The 17215-nt window shown below is 55.0% G+C and overlaps 1 protein-coding gene across 5 annotated transcripts in view; it reads right to left on the reverse strand.

Annotated features, from left to right (window-relative positions):
* Positions 1 to 447: 447 nt before the first annotated feature.
* The window catches only part of THAP4 (THAP domain containing 4), a 35042-nt gene continuing 18274 nt past the window's right edge, over positions 448 to 17215 (reverse strand). For all 5 annotated transcript variants that reach the window (XM_061412938.1, XM_061412940.1, XM_061412942.1 and 2 more), the window contains 4 exons: positions 15480 to 15639; positions 14039 to 14148; positions 13302 to 13405; positions 448 to 692 (listed from right to left, as the gene is read on the reverse strand). In XM_061412938.1, coding sequence (XP_061268922.1) covers positions 573 to 692; positions 13302 to 13405; positions 14039 to 14148; positions 15480 to 15639 — 494 coding nt within the window. In that variant the 3' untranslated portion in view covers positions 448 to 572. The remainder of the gene's footprint in view (positions 693 to 13301; positions 13406 to 14038; positions 14149 to 15479; positions 15640 to 17215) is intronic.

Below are 17215 nucleotides of genomic sequence, written 5' to 3' on the forward strand. Positions count from 1 at the left end.
GGAAATGGGGATCTTACGTGCTCAGCTCCTAAACATGACCCGTGTCTTTAGCTTATTCCTAACTACCAAAGACTCCTAAGTGTTTTGGTGGTGGTTCAGCTGCTAAGCTGTGTCCGACTCTTGCGATCCCATGGACTGTAGCCCACCAGCTCCTCTGTCCATGGGATTTTCCAGGCAAGAATACTAGAGTGAGTTGCCATTTCCGTCTCCAGGGGATCTTTCAGACCCAGGAATTGAAGCCAGGTCTCCTGCATCGCAGGAGGATTCCTGCATCGCAGGCGGATTCTTTACTGACTGAGCTATGACGGAAGCGTATTGTCAAAACTGCAGGAAAAAATGAGAGAATGTCACCCCTTTCAGTCTTTAGGGAAGACTGCAAGCCATCCATCACCAGCAGATGAAAGAAACGCAGTCTACGCAAGCGATGACACTGACAATGCTCACCCATAAAAATAAAGGCCTTTTATTTGGTATCTCTATGCCGTTACAGGAGACGTGGCCACACCGAGACCCACGGTGACCCACCTGTGGCCACACCCACACCTTCCCCAGGCAGGCAGCTCCACCCGGGGTCACGGGGTCACCTTCTTGTACGTGACGTGCAGATGTTGAGTCAAGGGCTGCGTAGTGGTTGCCATGGAGACTGTCTGTTCAAGTTTGCCTTCGGAATTCAGCCTGAATTTTCGGGTAATCTGGGCAGAAGAAAATAAACACTTTGGTTTTTATCGTCCAAAGATTCCACAAGGGTTGCTGGGCCAGCACAGGCCACGTGCTCCTGCAGCGGCCGCAGCACCCACCTCGGCGGTCAGGGGCCCACGAGCCAGGCAGTGGCCCTGCCAGGGGGCAACAGACCCTCGGCTGGCAGCCCCGACGGGCGTCCTGACCCCCAGCCTGCGCCCTCTGCTGCCCCGGGAGACTGGAGGCGAGCACCACACTGTCTGCTGTCTGGCCACAGGCTGACCGGAGGATGTCCTTTCAACCCCTCCTGCCTTCTCTCCACGGCTGGCGCGGACGCCGGAGGTGGGAACCCGCTCCACCAGCGCCAGACCGCCAACAAGAACACAGACCCGCGGCAACCGAGCCCCGGAAGGGAACCCATTTGCCGCCAAGGTCTGTTAACACTGGGCTTCCCAGGGGGCGCTAGTGGTGAAGACCTGCCTGCCGAAGCAGGAGGCGGAAAACACCATTAACAAAGGCAGAGCACCTCCAGCTGTTGTTACCTGGTGCCGAGTGGGGCTGGGGGCCCCCAAGCATCAGAACAGGAGCGCTGGCCAGGCCAGGCAGCTGCTTTTCACTCACCAGCCCTCCGCAGAGAAAAGAGCAAAGCCAGATTTCAGAGAGTCCATTTAACGGCCTCAGAGAACCAGCTGGGCTGCAAGGCCATGGTCTGAGGCAGAAGGGCGTGCGGAGGAGACAGCCCGCAGCAGCTGCCCTCAAGGCCTGTGTGGAGGCCGCCTGGAGCCCGGGGAGTAGGCAGGGGCACCCTAGTTCCGGGGCTGCACAGCACAGGTTGGGACCCCCACAGGGCTGCACCTCGGAGTCAGAGTTACCCAGAAACACACGGGCAGGTCCAGTTTCCAGAGCTCTGTCTCTAGGGAGCAGGAGCTGCCCTTCCTGGCCCAACAGCGAGAAGCAGGGGTCTGCCGGCTGCAGGAGGTAACATCAAGCAAAGCCTCAGGTGTGCACTGTCCCATACACGAGTCTGCCATTCAGGGAAGTCACGGAAGGGATGGAACCAGGGGAGAACAGAGGGACATTCTCAAAGCCATGAAAACAACCAACCCCCTGGTGTTCTGGCTGCAAAACACCCTTCAAGGATGACAGCAAAACAGACATTTTCAGACAAAGATCCAGAGAATTCATCACCGGGAGGACCCCCATCTTCCTTACAGAAAACATTAGAGGAAGTTCTTCAGGTTTTAGAGAGAGATGCGTGGAACCCTGTGACACATGGTCAGACCCGTGTGCGGTCTCATGTTTGCGTGAGGGCAGCAGGGGCAGCGCCAGAGGCCACACGCTCGGGGGTCCAGGCCCAGCCCCCTCCAGGCCGCTGCAGACGCGGGGGCTCAGGCGTGACCCACACCTGTGGCCTCGGAATCACCCCCCTGCACCCAGTACAGCGGCCCCCGTTCCAGATCCATCAGCCCCAGTGCCCTGGACACCCATGGGCACCGTGGGACATGCCCCTGGCCCTCCCGCTGGACACCCGCTGCCACCCCAGAGCACAGGTGGGCCCCCGTGCTGCAGGCTATTCCAGGGCAAAGGGGAGACGTCTGCTCGTGTCACACAGAGCCTGCCCAACAGGCTGAGGCAGCATCTGGCTTCTCAGCAGGAGCGGGGCGCCCAGCACCCGCGGTCCTATCTCCACGCTGCTGCAACGGCTTATGGCCACGCCACGTGGACACGGCCTGCTTCACTGATGGTGACCTGAGTGTGGCCTCTCCTGTGGCCTTCAGCTGAAAGCTGTGAACACCCAGTAGCAGCCACCTCACTCCAGAGCCCATCACCGGGCAGCAGGAAGCAGGAGACAGTCCTGGGGGGCCCCCAGGCCCCGCCGAGGAGGTTGAGGGACGGCTGCCTACCCGGAAGCACGCTCGGGGCTCTGCTCACGTGGCCCGCCACCAAGCAGGTCTGCAGGGATCACCTGCTCGGCTCCTCTGGGCTTTTTGGCCCCTTGGATGAAATTTCTTGTGCTGTTTTCCTCTTCAAATGGAAGTTCTTCAGGAGAATCTACAGTTGGGGCAAGTTGTACCTGACATCTCTCACGCCCTAGTGCTGGGCTCGCCAACAGCGATGGGCCGTCACCCCACGTGTCCGCTCAAGAGTGAGGATCCCTCTGGGCTACAGACTGACCTCCTTCAAACAAGGCAGGGCTGGAAGCAGCTGTCTGCATCTACAGCCTCAAAGCGGAGCTTGTTCAGGCTCCAGGGTGCTCGGAGCCATGCGGGCCTTCTTCTGCAGAGAAGATGGGAGCTCAACTCCACTGGCAGATGACAGGTCAGCAGGCCCGGGAGCCTCAGAGGCGCAGGAAGAGTCCCCGCGACGCTGACGCACATGCCCATGTTAGCCAAGCGAGCGCGGCCTCCACGGCAGACCCGGAGACGCGACTGCGAAGGCGAGCCTGGCACCAGAACTCCCCAGCGTTTAAGGCTTTCTCAGAGTGGGCTTCCCTTCTTCCTGTTATGTCCTGTCCACACAGCCAAAGGCTTTAGCGTAGTCAATGAAGCAGAAGTAGATACTCTTCTGGAATTCCTTTGCTTTCTCTTTGATCCAGCAAATGTTGGCAATTTGAGCACTGGTTCCTCTGCCTTTTCTAAATCCAGCTTGAACATCTGGAAGTTCTTGGTTCATGTATTGTTGAAGCTTAGCTTCAAGGATTTTGAGCATTACTTTGCCAGCATGTGAAATGAGCACAGTTGTCTGGTAATTTGAATACATTTTGGCATTGCCCTTCTTAGGGACTAGAATGAAAACTGACCTTTTCCCGTCCTGTGGCCACTGCTGAGTTTTCCAAATTTGCTGGCATATTGAGTACAGCACTTTCACAGCATCATCTTTTATTATCTGAAATAGCTCAGGTGGAATTCCATCACCTCCACTAACTTTGTTAATAGTGATGCTTCCTAAGGCCCACTTGACTTCGCATTCCAGGATGTCTGGCTCTAGATGAGTGATCACACCATTGTGGTTATCTGGGCCATGAAAATCTTTTTTGTACAGTTCTTCTCTATCTTCTTGCCTCCTCTTCATAATCTCTTCTGCTTCTGTTAGGTCCTTATCATTTCTGTCCTTTATTGTGCCCATCTTTGCATGAAATGTTCCTTTGGTATCTCTAATTTTCTTGAAGAGGTCTCTGGTCTTTCCCATTCTGTTGTTTTCCTCTATTTCTTTGCCTTGTTCACGTAAGGCTTTCTTATCTCTCCTTGCTACCCTTTTGAAACTGCATTCAGATGGGTGTACCTTTCCCTTTCTCCTTTCCTTTTAGCTTCTCTTCTTTTCTCAGGTATTTGTAACGCAGGTCAAGAAGAATAGTTAAAACCAGACATGAAACAGTTCAAAAAGGGGTATAACAAGACTGTATATTGTCATCGTGCTTATTTAACATCATGCAAAATGCTGGGCTGGATGAGTCACAAGCTGGAGTCAAGATTGCCAGGAGAAATAACAACCTCAGATATACAGACAATACCACCCTAATTGCAGAAAGTGAAGAGGAACTAAAGAGCGTCTTGATGAGGGTGAAAGAGGAGAGTGAAAAAGCTGGCTTAAACTTGACATTCAGTGGAGAAAAAGTAGAGACAGTGACAGAGTTCATTTTCTTGGGCTTCAAAATCACTGTGGATGGTGACTGCAACCATAAAATTAAAAGACACTTACTCCTTGGAAGAATAGCTATGACAAACCCAGACAGTGCATTAAAAAGCAGAGACATAAGTTTGCCAACAGAGGTCCGTCTAGTCAAGGCTATGGTTTTCCCAGGGGTTGTATACAGAATTGAGCATTGGACCATAAAGAAGGCTGAGCGCCAAAGAACTGAGGCTTTTGAACCGTGGTGCTGGAGAAGACTCTTGAGAGTCCCTTGGACTCCAAGGAGATCCAACCAGTCCATCCTAAAGAAAATCAACCCTGAATGTATTGGAAGGACTGATGCTGAAGCTGAAGCTCTGATTCTTTGGCCACCTGATGGGAAGAGCAGACTCACTGGAAAACACCCTGATGCTGGGAAAGACTGAAGGCAGGAGGAGAAGGGGATGACAGAGGATGAGATGTTGGTACAATCTTGCTGACTCAGTGGACATGAGTTTGAGCACGCTCTGGGAGACAGTGCAGGATAGGGAAGACTGCCCTGCTGCAGTGCATGGGGTTGCAAAGAGCTGGATATGACTTCGTGACTGAATGACACCAGGGGCTTGTCCAGTAGGGAGAACGTGGAGGACGACAGGCCGGGAGAGAGTAGGGTGTATTTGATCTTATTCTAGGTCCTAAAGTAAACCAGGAGGCCAGCCCACAAGACACGTGAGGCGTAAGTGAGGGGCTGAGCCGTGGAGAAAGCAGCTGGCACATGCAGGGGCCAGCTGCCGGAGGACTCCCGCGAGCCTCCAGTGTTTCTCTCCCTGGGGAGCCCCAACACCTGCTCCTTCCCCCGCTCTGCCCCTGCTGTACGGAGCTGAAACTGACACGTAACGCTGTTCAGGTTCCAGTTTAAACGTGATCACTCGACATGTGTATACGGCCCAATGTTTACCACAATACAGTTAGTTAACACATCTTTCCTGGCTGTGGTGAGGCCGTTTAAGGTCCACGCTCTTAGCAAACTTCATGAATGGAATGGAGGAGTGTCATCCGCCGCACCGTGCTGTCCGCGGTACGCCCAGAGCCGACTCATCTCCCGCCTGGACGCTCACATCCACTGAGTGACGTCTGTCCACTTATCCCACCTTCTTGTCTGTTTCTGTGAGTTTCCTTTTTTAGATTTCATTTTTAAATGAAATCGTGCAGCGCCGGTCTTCACGTTTCACTTAGTACGACATCCTCAAGGTTTCTCTGTCCTGCTGCGCATGGCAGAACCTCCTTGTCCACAGCTGCGTCACACTCCTCTATGGTGCGTGGAGGACGCACCGTCCTTGTCATACACTCGCCTGCGGACGCAGAGGCGTCTCCTCATCTTGGCATCACGTGGGCTCCCGACCCGGTGAAGGTGTGCCTTGCCCCAGCAGGTTTGGTGAGCACAATCTGTTTTACAGCCTTGGAGACAGCTCATGATTGTAACCACCCCCTCCCCCAAGGCTGACAGGACAGGTGACCCCTGCACAGGAGTGCTAAGAGGCAGTGGGAACAAACAGGAAGAAGGCCCAGAGCCAGAAAGGTGAGAAGCAGCCAGCTGGAGAGAGAAGAAACCCGGGCAACTGAGTGGCAGAGAGGAAACAGACGAACAGGAGCGGAACGGTCCTGAGAAGTCCGTGCATGTCTCACGGGAGCTGTGGAGGGAAGACAGTCACAGTGCCGCGGGAAACTGAGGCAACCGCAGCTAGAAACCCCCACGCCTGGCGAGAACATGGCACAGGTACAGTCCTGGGCTCCGACGTGCAGACAGAGGCGGGCGGCCGTCAGGCCTCCTCTCCAGTGGCTTCTGGGGGGTTAACAGGCCGACGCCCCTTCACCCTGCTTCGTATTTCCTCCTGCCCCTGTCAGGGGCCAGACGGCAAAGGCTGGCTCAGAAACAGTGGCACAAATGGGAAATCAGCCAGTGGCTGCACACAGTGGGAGGCTCAGGAGAGACCCGGGCCGACCTGAAGTTCACCCTGTGGGTACCTCGTCAGCTCAGAGACGCCAACGCTTACGAGAGGCCCAGAGAGCCAGCAAGACCAGTAACGCACCCAGCGGCCCCCGAAGAGGGGCTCTCGTCTCCAGTCCCCACACAAGCAGACCCACACGCCCAGAGTTCAGAAACAACACAGCCGCAGGGCACATGAAGAAACAGGGAGGTACGGCCCATCTGAAGGGAAAGTAACCACAGAACCTGCTCGACAAACACAGGCCAGGATCTCCAAGAACTGAAGGAAGACGTGGAGAAGCTCAAGAAAGTAGCGCGTGAACAAAATCAAAACATTGATAGAGAGACGGAAAACGAAACCAAGACAAAGTTTTGAGGATGAAGAGCACGATAACATGAAAAGTTCACCCGAGGGGCTTGGAGGTGGCTGAGCAGGCAGACGCAGCAGCAGACACAACGCCAGACAGGAGCGGCTGGAGCAGCAGAGGGAAGGCAGGCCCAGGAAGACGGGACAGGGAGCTGCTCTGCAGGAGCAGAGAGAAGGCAGGCCCAGGAAGACGGGACACGAGCGGCTGGAGGAGCAGAGGGAAGGCAGGCCGGGGAAGATGGGACATGAGCGGCCAGAGGAGCAGAGGGAAGGCAGGCCCAGGAAGACGGGACACGAGCGGCTGGAGGAGCAGAGGGAAGGCAGGCCGAGGAAGATGTGGTGGACTGATCCGCCCGTCTCGGAGGTGCTGCACCTCTGACCGAGTGAAGGCCTGTGGTGACCTCACACATTTGTTTCCCAACACATTTGCTCACTTTGATCCATGTTTTCCGTTTCGGTATTTCTCACACTTCAAATTTTTTCATTATTATGATACTTGCTGTGAAATCTGTGATCAGTGATCTCTGATGTCACGGCTATGACTTGCTGAAGGGTCAGATGGTGGCATTTTTAGCAGTAAGGTACACATATACATTTAGACACAATATTGTCACACACGTAATAGAGTGACTATGCACACTGGGAAAGCAGAAATCCTGTGTGCCTCGCTTTACCGCAACACAGACTTTCCTGAGGTGGTTGGGGCTGGACTGCAACCTCTCCAAGCTGGGCGTATAAGTAGAAACTTGCAGAGAGCTCAGGGAACCCTACCAAGACAAGCTCTGACACACACGGACACACATTATAATCAAATTTAAGGCCCAAACCAGAGAGTCTCGAAAAAAGCAAGAGAAGAGCGACTTGTCAGAGACAGGGCATCCTCCTTCACACTGTCGGCAGGCTCTCGTCAGAAACCCTGGAGGCCAGAGGCAGTGAGCTGATACAGGCAAAGGCCTGAAAGAGGACTCTGTCGCCCGAGAACCCTGTGTTCAATACAACTGTCCTTCGAAGGGAGGAAGCAATCGGGATATCCTCAGACCACGAGCTTTGGGGCTTCTCCCCCAGCAGATGGCCCTGCAAGAAACGCCACACGTGGTCCTGCAGGCGAAATGCAAGGACAGCAGACACGACCTGGAGAGACGGACAAAGCTGTCAGTAGAGGGAAACACGCGGTGAGGTGCAAAAGCTCCGTTACCGCAGCAACTTCAGGTCAGTTACACCATGTCACATGCGACCCCCACTGTAACCACAAAGGAGATATCCACAGAATATACACGAAAGGAGACGAGAAGGGAATCGAAACATTTCAACACAGAAAATCAACTGGACACAGAAGACAGTATGCGGGAAATGAAGGACGAAAAGGCCGTAAGGTGTATTAGAAAAACATGGCACAAGGACAGAAGCTAAGTCCCTCTGTTATCAGTGGTTATTCTAAATGTAAATGGGTTAAACTCTCCAATCAAAAGGCAGAGACTGGAAGAATAGACATAAGCATGCTGTCTACAGGAGGCCAGCATTAGATCCAAAGACACAAAGAGGCTTAAAGTGAAATGATGGAAAAAACATGTCATGCCAACAGTCATGAAGAGATAGCAAGAGCGACTATACCAGCGTCGGGCAAAACGGGCCACGAGAGACAAAGACGGACAGCCCGTGTCAGTAACGGGTTCAAACAGCAGGAAGGTGTGCGGAGCGCAACGTGACGGGACCACAGGAGAAACAGATGGGGCGGCAGCACGGTGCAGAACGGAGGAGCCACGGGCGGGTGGCGGCCCTGCCGACTGCGCGACGCGCGGCCCACGGCACGCGGGCACTGCTCCAGGGCAACCCTGAAACGCGGAGGCCACTGCTCGCTCAGTCGCATCCGACTCTTGTGATGCCACGGGCTGTAGCCCGCCAGGCTCCTCTGACCGTGGGATTGTCCAGGCAAGCGTACTGGAGTGGGCAGCCGTGCCCTTCTCCAGGGGATCTTCCCGGCCCGGGACTGAAGCTGCGTCTCCTGCTTTGCAGTCAGATCCGTTACCATTTGAGCCGCCAGGGAAGCTTCAGGACACACCACGTGTTTAGCGAAAAATAAACACTCGATACATTTGAAATAACAGACATCATACAAAGTATCTTCTCTAATTACGATGGCATAAAATTAGAAATCAGTAAGAAGGAAAACTAGAAAAATAACAAATCTGTGGAAATTAAATAACACTCAAAAGAACCAGTGGATCAAAGAAGAAATCAAAGAAGGGAAATCAGAACATACTTGAGACGACTGAAAACAAAACCACAATATATCAATACTTCAGGGATGCAGCAGAAGCAGCGCCAACAGGAAATTTATATGTAAAGTGCTTACATTTTTAAAATGAAGAAAGATCTCCAGTCAGTAATCTCACTTTACAACTTAATAGACTAGAAAAATAAGAAGACACGAACACCCACAGCTAACAGAAGGAAGGAAATAATAAAGATAAGAGCAGAGGTAACTAGAGAACAGAATAATAACTGAGCAAAAGCTGGTTCTTCAAAAAGATCAACAAAAACGACACAGCTTTAGCTCAGTGGACAAAGAAAACCAGACGAAAGACTCAAATTGCTAAACTCAAAGATTACAGTGGGAATGCTGCTGCCAAGTTGACAGAAACTAGGGTTATAAGAGAGCAGTGTGAGCAAAGCGGGCGACCTAAAACTCCTAAAAAAAGCACAAACTCCTAAAAACACAAAGCCTCCCAAGACTGAGTCATGAAGAAAGAGAAAAACCTTAACAGACCTGTAACTTGTACGGAGACGGAACAGCAATAAAAATCTGATAACAAAGGAGAGCCCTAGGTCTGACGGCCTCGCGGGGAAAGGTTAGTGATCTACACGTGTGGAGGACAGGCACCAGGGCATCCCTGGCGGCCCAGAGGCTAAAGCCCCCGCACTCCCAGTGCAGGGGCCTAGGCTCGGGCCCTGGTCAGCGACGCGGCCCTGCACGCTGCAAGCGAGACCTGAGACCCCCTGTGCCACAACTGAGACCTGGCACAGGCAAAAACAAATCCACCTTTCTCAACCTTTTTACAAAAACAGAGAGGAGGGACTACTTCCTAACTCATTCTAGGAGGCCAGAACTGCCCTAACATCAAAGCCAGACACAGACAACAAGCACACTACAAACCAACATCCCTCACGCACACGGAGACAAAAGTCCTCAACAAAATAAGCAAATGAAACTCAGCCGAGTAGTAAAAGCGTTACACACCACGACCAAGTGTGGTCTCTTCCTGGGATGCAAGCAAGGACGCTTCCACACGTGAAACTCGATCAACACGATATGTCACCCAGAGTGAAGGAGAAAGAACACACGATCATCCCAACTGACGCAGAAAAAGCATCTGACAAAACCGAACACCCTCCTGGTAAAAGGCGGCCCGTCAAAGGCCCACAGGGAGCAAAGGCGGACGGCTTCTCCCAGACCAGGACCCGGAAGGGCGCCGGCTGCCGCCTTCTCTGCGCGGCTGCACAGCACTGCAGTCCAGCCAGAGCGGCCAGCAAGACACAAAAGGGACCCACATGGGAACGGAAGCGGCACAACTGTTTCTGCAGATGGTCATACGTGACATCCTAAGGCTTCCTTTAGCTCGTAAGTGAATTCAGCAAATAACAGGATTCAGTCAACACACAAAAATCAGCTGCATTTCTGCAGGTTAACAGTGAACAGCCCAAAAAGGAAATTAAGAAAACAATTCGTTAGTGTACCGTATTGGTGTTTTTCTTTCTGGCTTACTTCACTCTGTACAATAGGCTCCAGTTTCACCCACCTCATTAGAACTGATTCAAATATGGAATTTAGAAAGATGCTAACAATAACCCGGTGTACGAGACAGCAAAGGAGACACCGATGTATAGAACAGTCTTATGGACTCTGTGGGAGAGGGAGAGGGTGGGAAGATTTGGGAGAATGGCATTGAAACATGTATAATATCATGTATGAAGCGAGTCGCCAGTCCAGGTTCGATGCACGATGCTGGATGCTTGGGGCTAGTGCACTGGGACGACCCAGAGGGAGGGTATGGGGAGGGAGGAGGGAGGAGGGTTCAGGATGGGGAACGCGTGTATACCTGTGGCGGATTCATTTTGATATTTGGCAAAACTAATACAATTTGTAAAGTTTAAAAATAAAATAAAAAAAAAAAAAAAAAAAGAAGAAAACAATTCTATTTCCAATAGCATGAAGGAAAACGCAGGGATGAACCACGGAGGCGAGAGACGTAAAGAAACCACATTAATACTCCAGAGAGAAATGAAAGAGGACACAAATAACTGGAAACACATTCTGTGTTCATGAATTGGAGGATTTAACATCATTAATAATAAATACTACCCAAAGAGACCTACAGAGTCCACAAAATTCAAATCAAAACGCAAATGATGAGTTTGTAGAAAGATCTATCCTAAAATTCCTATGTAAATTCAAGTGACTCTCAATAGACAAAAGTGATTCTGACAAAGAAGAGCACAGCTGGAGGACACACACTTCCTGATTTCAGAACTTAACCCTGGAAGGAAAGTGATCAAAACAGGGCCTTCCTGGCACACAGACAGACATACAGACCAACCGGAGAGTCTCAACAGCCCAGAAATAAATCCTTGCCTATACTGGCAAATGATTTCCAGTCAGGGTGCCAAGACTGAACAATGGGAAAAGCACTGTCTTTTCAACAAAGGGCGCTGGAAAACTCGATGTCCCCGCGCAAGGATGAAACCACCCTTACCTAACAGCGATACAGCACCCTCAAAATAAACCACAGCCTCGAAAAGCTAAAACTGTAGAACTCTTAGACAAAACCACAGGGCAGGTTTAACGGCCTTGGATTTGGCACTGATTTCCTGGGTACCAATTTATAGCCAATGAAGAAAAACCAAACTGTCATTCGTGAAAATTAATCAGTATCATCAGGCAGATGCAGATCAAAACTCCAACAAGATGCCACCTCGCACCCATCAGGAAGGTCAATACCAAAACCCAGAAAACAGCGAATGCGGACGAGGATGTAGAGAAACTGGAACCCCCGTGCAGTGTTGACGGGAATGTAAAATGGTGCAGGCCAAGTGGGAAAGTGTAAAGCGGGTCCTCAAAACACCACAGACAGAATTAGCCACATGCCCGCACAATCCCGCTTCCAGGCACACCCCCGGAGAACTGGCGGGCAGGGTCTTGCAGAGATAACCACACACCCTCAGCAGCACAGCGCCAGGCAGAGAGCCACACACACAGCGAGGGGTCCTCAGTAAATCTACACGCTTCAACGAAATACGGCTAATCTTTTAAAAACGGTGCTGGAACAACTGGAAAAAGAAATGAAAGCATCTTGACCCCTACCTCTTACAACAGAAAAACATAAATTCTCAAATCAAAACCTTAACGTAAAAGGGAACACTGTACAAAGTCTTAGAGAAAACGCCGGCGCAAGCCCGCGCCTGTGTTAGGCCACAAGAAACGCTACCTGTGAGAGGAACGCCTGGGCACAAAACTTCATCAAAAGTAGCACATTTGTTAAAGAAATGAAACGACAAGCCTTAAGTTGAGAACACAGTCTTAACACATCTACCTGATGAAGGACTTGTGTCCAGAATACACAGCAAACTCTTACACCTCGAAGATAAGATAAACAACTCACTGGAGAAAAAGGAAAAGGATCTGAATGCTCGCGTCAGGAAACAAAAAATTCAAGTGGCAAAGGAGCCCATGGACTGAATGAGCCACACTCAGCCACCAGGAAGTGTAATTAACACAAGGGAACGGAAGGCCACTTGGCAGCCAGCAGCACAGCCTCCGCTTGCGGCCTGGCCCGAGCGCCCGCGGTGACGAGCTACAGGGCACTCAGGATTCACCCGGGCACCGCGGAGGCCTCCGTGAAGGACGCTGTAGGGTCTACTGGAACACACGCAACAAGGTCCGAGCCCCCTGCTGGCATCCCCGTGCTGGCGTGCTCGGCCACCCGGGGGGTCTCTGGCGCCCACGACGTAACCCCAGATCTGAGAGAGACGGGCAGTCCACACGCGAAAAGGAAAGCTATAAAAGCACCAGAAAACGGAAGGGAAACTTTTATCACTTAGGAGCAGAAAACACCTTCCTGAGCAAGAACCCAAACTCAGACAGTGTTAGGGAAAGACCCTGAGGGGCCACGACAGAGAGAGGCAGGTGTGCAGCCCATGCGCAGGACACAGCAAACAGTGGGCTAACGCGAGACCCACAGAGCAAACAACAGAGCGGCGTCCACGGGGCATAAAACCCCCCATAAACCAACACGAGATGAACCGCGCAGAGAAAGAGGCAACGGCTCTGAACACTGAGCGTCAGGACAAGGGCACGATTGCGTGAGAAGGCCCCCTCGTTCATAAGGTATGGTCTAAAACAGAAACAAGACACTATCTTTCATTTATCCGATTAAAAAGACTGGAAATCCTGCAAACACCTTGTGTTGGCTGAGGAGCAGGAGACCAGGTCTCCAGCAACGCTGGTGGGTGTGTAACTGTTCAAGACACCCGACCGCACACAGCAGGGGCCAGGGGATCACCTCATAGTATGTGTGAGTGCGAGGACAGCGGTGCCTGGAGACGGCCCAGCCCCGGGCGAGGGGGAGGCCAGCTCCCGTCTGAGCCATGGGCCCAGCGGCTCACCTGCTCCACGTGGGGCTCCTTGGCAAAGGAGATCCTGGCGATGGAGTGGGACGCGATGCACAGCTCCTGCCCGTTCACCTCGCCTTCCTCCACCTCCACGATGCCTGCAAGGGAACACGTCAGCCTGCCTCTGCGGCCCAGGGCTCAACGCATCTGAACGCTGCAGCCGCTGAGACAGCCATGGCCCCTCGCCTGCGAGGACCCCCAGGCATCAGGAGGGAAGACACTGCTCCTCTCACCGCTGAGGCCGGTGACCTCTGGGGTGACCCTGCACTCCCACTCTGGAGAGATCTGACAGGAGCGATGTGTGGCCAGAGGAGGGGACCCCCTGGCCGCCTGCCCACACTTTCTGGGCCGCCAACACCCGGGGCAGCGTGGCTGGCCCTGCTGCTCCAGCAGCTTCAGGAAGCGAGCACTCACTTGAGCCAGTGAGCCAGGTGAGGGTGATGCGGGCAGGGTCTGACCTCACGGCCCTGGTGAACTACTTTAGGATGAACTCCCCGGGGGCAAAGCCAACTTCCACACAGGACTTTCACTCCCAGTCGAGGTCCCCCCACCAGAAGCCCACCCGCATGGGAAACATGAGGCTTGCACAGACATGAGCGGGAGTGCTGAGCCAGGAACCAGCCTGCTCCTGCAGAGGGGCTCCCACAGCACCCCCTGCCGCCTCCCTACTCCAAAGGTGCCCACAGGGCCCCGGCAGGGCGCGAGTGGAAGCAGCCTGGGGAGGCGTGTACCTGTGTTCTGGGCGCTGACGAAGGCCACCTTGTTGGTGTCAGGCTCCAGGCGGATGAAGCCGCACTCCCTGTGCATGGGCTTGTGCGTGTCTGGGTGGAAGGCGTTGAACCTGGACCGGGAATCGACAGGTGGAGCCCCAGGTGCCCGGTGCCCAGCAGAGCACGTGCAGGCATGGTACACCACCCTCTCCTCACCCAGTGGACCTGAGGCGCCACACGGAACAGACACGTAGAGGACACAGCGGAGACACGGGGGAGCACAGGGACGGCCCCTACCCACTCGGTCTCCTCTCCCGCTGCGGGGCCTGCCGGGACCCTGCTCTCCTGCAGGGCGTGCCCCACCCTGGCCCATCAGAACCTCCCACACTCCTCAGTCTAAGCCCCCACCAACACCGCCAAGTCCATCCCTCCAACGCCACCTTCCTGCCTCTGAGCTAAGATGCTGCTCTGGGGCGCACCGGTTCATGTGAGAAATGGGGCGCGGTCCACGTCTCGTCACCCCGCCTCCGCGGCAGGCCCACGGCAGGGGGGCAGCGCCGAGCCTCGACCTGAGCACTGCTCACGACTCACAGCCCACGGGCTCAGCAGCGCTGGGTGGGAACCCAGTGCTGACAGCGTGTGACGGGCGGGGGGCCCAGCTCACACACCCTCCTGCGAGTGTAACCCCTCCCGAGAAACACATCTGCTGCCTGCACACACTATCACACTGACCGAAACACCTGTTTTCTACCCTCTGCACTTTTCTGTAATTGCAGTCACTGAGTGACCCGCGTTAAGAGGAGATTAATGAATGCCAGGCCTATGTTCCTCTAAAGGACTGTGACTGGTGGTTCTGTTTTACTTGACCCCGCATTTCCACCTTCTGGTTCATACGCAGGCTATTCTTTCTTCTCACCCTTGCAGCCGAGAATAAAATGAAAAGGTATAAGATAGTACATCCTCAGCTACCCCCACCCCGTGCCCCCAACCCAGGCGCCCTGCTCTGAGCTGCCCCTGGCCCCAAGAGTGGCAGGAGGCCCGGTCAGACTCTGAGACCCGTGATCCCCAGGCTCTCTGAGACCCCTGCTGGCTCAGGGCAGGACCACAGGAAAGCCAGGCCCAATCTCCAGGCCTGGGTTCTGAGACCCTGGCCGCCTCAGGGCAGGAGCACAGGAAAGCCAGGCCCAATCTCCAGGTCTGGGTTCTGAGACCCCGGCCGGCTCAGGGCAGGACCACAGGAAAGCCAGGCCCAATCTCCAGTCCTGGACGGCTGAGACCCCGGCCGGCTCAGGGCAGGACCACAGGAAAGCCAGGCCCGATCTCCAGGCCTGGGCGGCTGGCCTGTACCGGGCGCCATGTGGGCTTCTCGTCTGCGTAAGAAGCTGAGACTGTGCTCAGTGTCTCCAGCTCATCCCCGGGGACGGGCACGCATCCTGCAGGGCTGGGCGGGGAGGGCACTTACGAGAAGTTGAGCATGGGCTGGCCCACGTGCGAGATGTGTGCCTCCTCCAGGTACCGGAAGGGCTGCAGCGTTGGGAAGGTCCCGGCTCCCGGCGGCTCTGACAGCCAGGTGCCCAGCATCCAGGACAGCGGCTCTACCACGGGGCTCATCTTGGGGGGCTCTGTGGACAGAGAGGGGCGTCAGCGGCTGCTGCTGGCCGTCCTGGGCAGCTTGGCGTGGATCGTACACCATGTACCTGCAGGCCCCGGTCATCACAGCTTGACCCGCAGGGCCTGACCTCACCAGCGGCCAAGATGACCCTCAACGTCCTCTCTTGGAGGTGAGAGCAAGGCGGCAGACCCCGTTCTGCTGGACCAGCTCCAGAGCCTGCAGCTCCCAGGACGCGGAGGACGGCCAGGTGGCAGGGGAGGTCAGGGGCCCAGGGCCTCAGAGGAGGCTGGAAAGGCAGTGTCGCCAGCCCCCGGGCTGGGCAGCATGCCCCCGCACAGCAGCCCGGTGCTGCGGATGAAGGCAGGGGGAGACCGTGGGCAGCGCGACAGGGGCCCTGGGACGGGAGGGTGCACCCTGCCCACCAGGCGGGGCCCACGGCGGCAGCACCAGGCAGAGACTGCTACCCATGGGCACCAAAGGGCTCTGCCACTGAGGGTGAGGGTGACGGCCGGCCTCGAGGGAAGGGGGCAGGTAGGCAATGGGAGCGCAGATGAGGGTGGGTGCACAGACCACTCTGCCCGGCGCCCAGGCCCCACGCCCTGCCCCACTCGGCCCCACAGTCAGGATGGAGGTGCTGCTGAGCGGCTTTCCAGAAACCGGCTCGCGGGGTCCTCTGGCCTGTGGGACTCCCTGAGACAGTGGGAAGCTGGGGCTGGGCCCGCACGGGCCGCCGGGCATGGGGACAGGCGGTCTGACTCCCTGTCTGCCGGATTCCCACACCCGGTCACGCCTCAGACCGAGTGTCTTCAGGCAGACAGCACACGACAGAGGAGAGGGAAGGGGAGGGGAGGCGGGCGTCACCAAGCTCGTTACGAACCACACCTCTTCTCTGCTCAGCATGTGGCCTGTGGGATCTCAGCCCCCCATCAGGGGTTGAACCTGGGCCCCAGCGGTGGGAGCACGGAGTCCTAGCCCCCGGACCCCAGGGAGTCCCCAGGCTACACTACTGAATGGCAGCTTCTGTCGATAAGCCCCAGACGCCAGCACAAAGGAACCCGCCTCTCAGGCGTACACACCTCGGGGATGCGTGTGCTCCGGAAGCACCTCTCAGGCGTACACACCTCGGGGACACGTGTGCTCTGGAAGCACCTCAGCTCCTATGATCACACGGCCTGCGACTGCTGCTGGAATGAGGTCTGGGAGAATGACCGGGGGAAGCTCAAAGGGCTCTGGCGGTGGAGAAGCGACTCCCTCAACTGAGAACGCTGGGGACAGTGCACAGAGGGGCCGGGCTCAAGGACCGGCAGGTGGAGGACGGGCTGTGCCCCTCCGGCGGCCTGGGGGGTGCGGGGCGCACATTCCTTCCTCCTCCGGCCTGGCCTCTCTCCCAGGACTCCCTTTCCAAATCGACTGTGGAAAGTTAGAACGGGGGATGGTGACCCTGGAGCTGATTGACAACGCTCTCATGTTTAGACAGCAAGAAAAACCAAAATCAGGACTTCAGTCACAACCTCTGGTGGAAGTAAAGACCAGGAGCTTCGGACTCGGCGGTCTTGGGGCCAGCAGACTCCACTGCTCTGATTCCT

Source organism: Bos javanicus, chromosome 3 (assembly GCF_032452875.1).
Source record: "Bos javanicus breed banteng chromosome 3, ARS-OSU_banteng_1.0, whole genome shotgun sequence".
Classification (NCBI taxonomy): domain Eukaryota; kingdom Metazoa; phylum Chordata; class Mammalia; order Artiodactyla; family Bovidae; genus Bos; species Bos javanicus.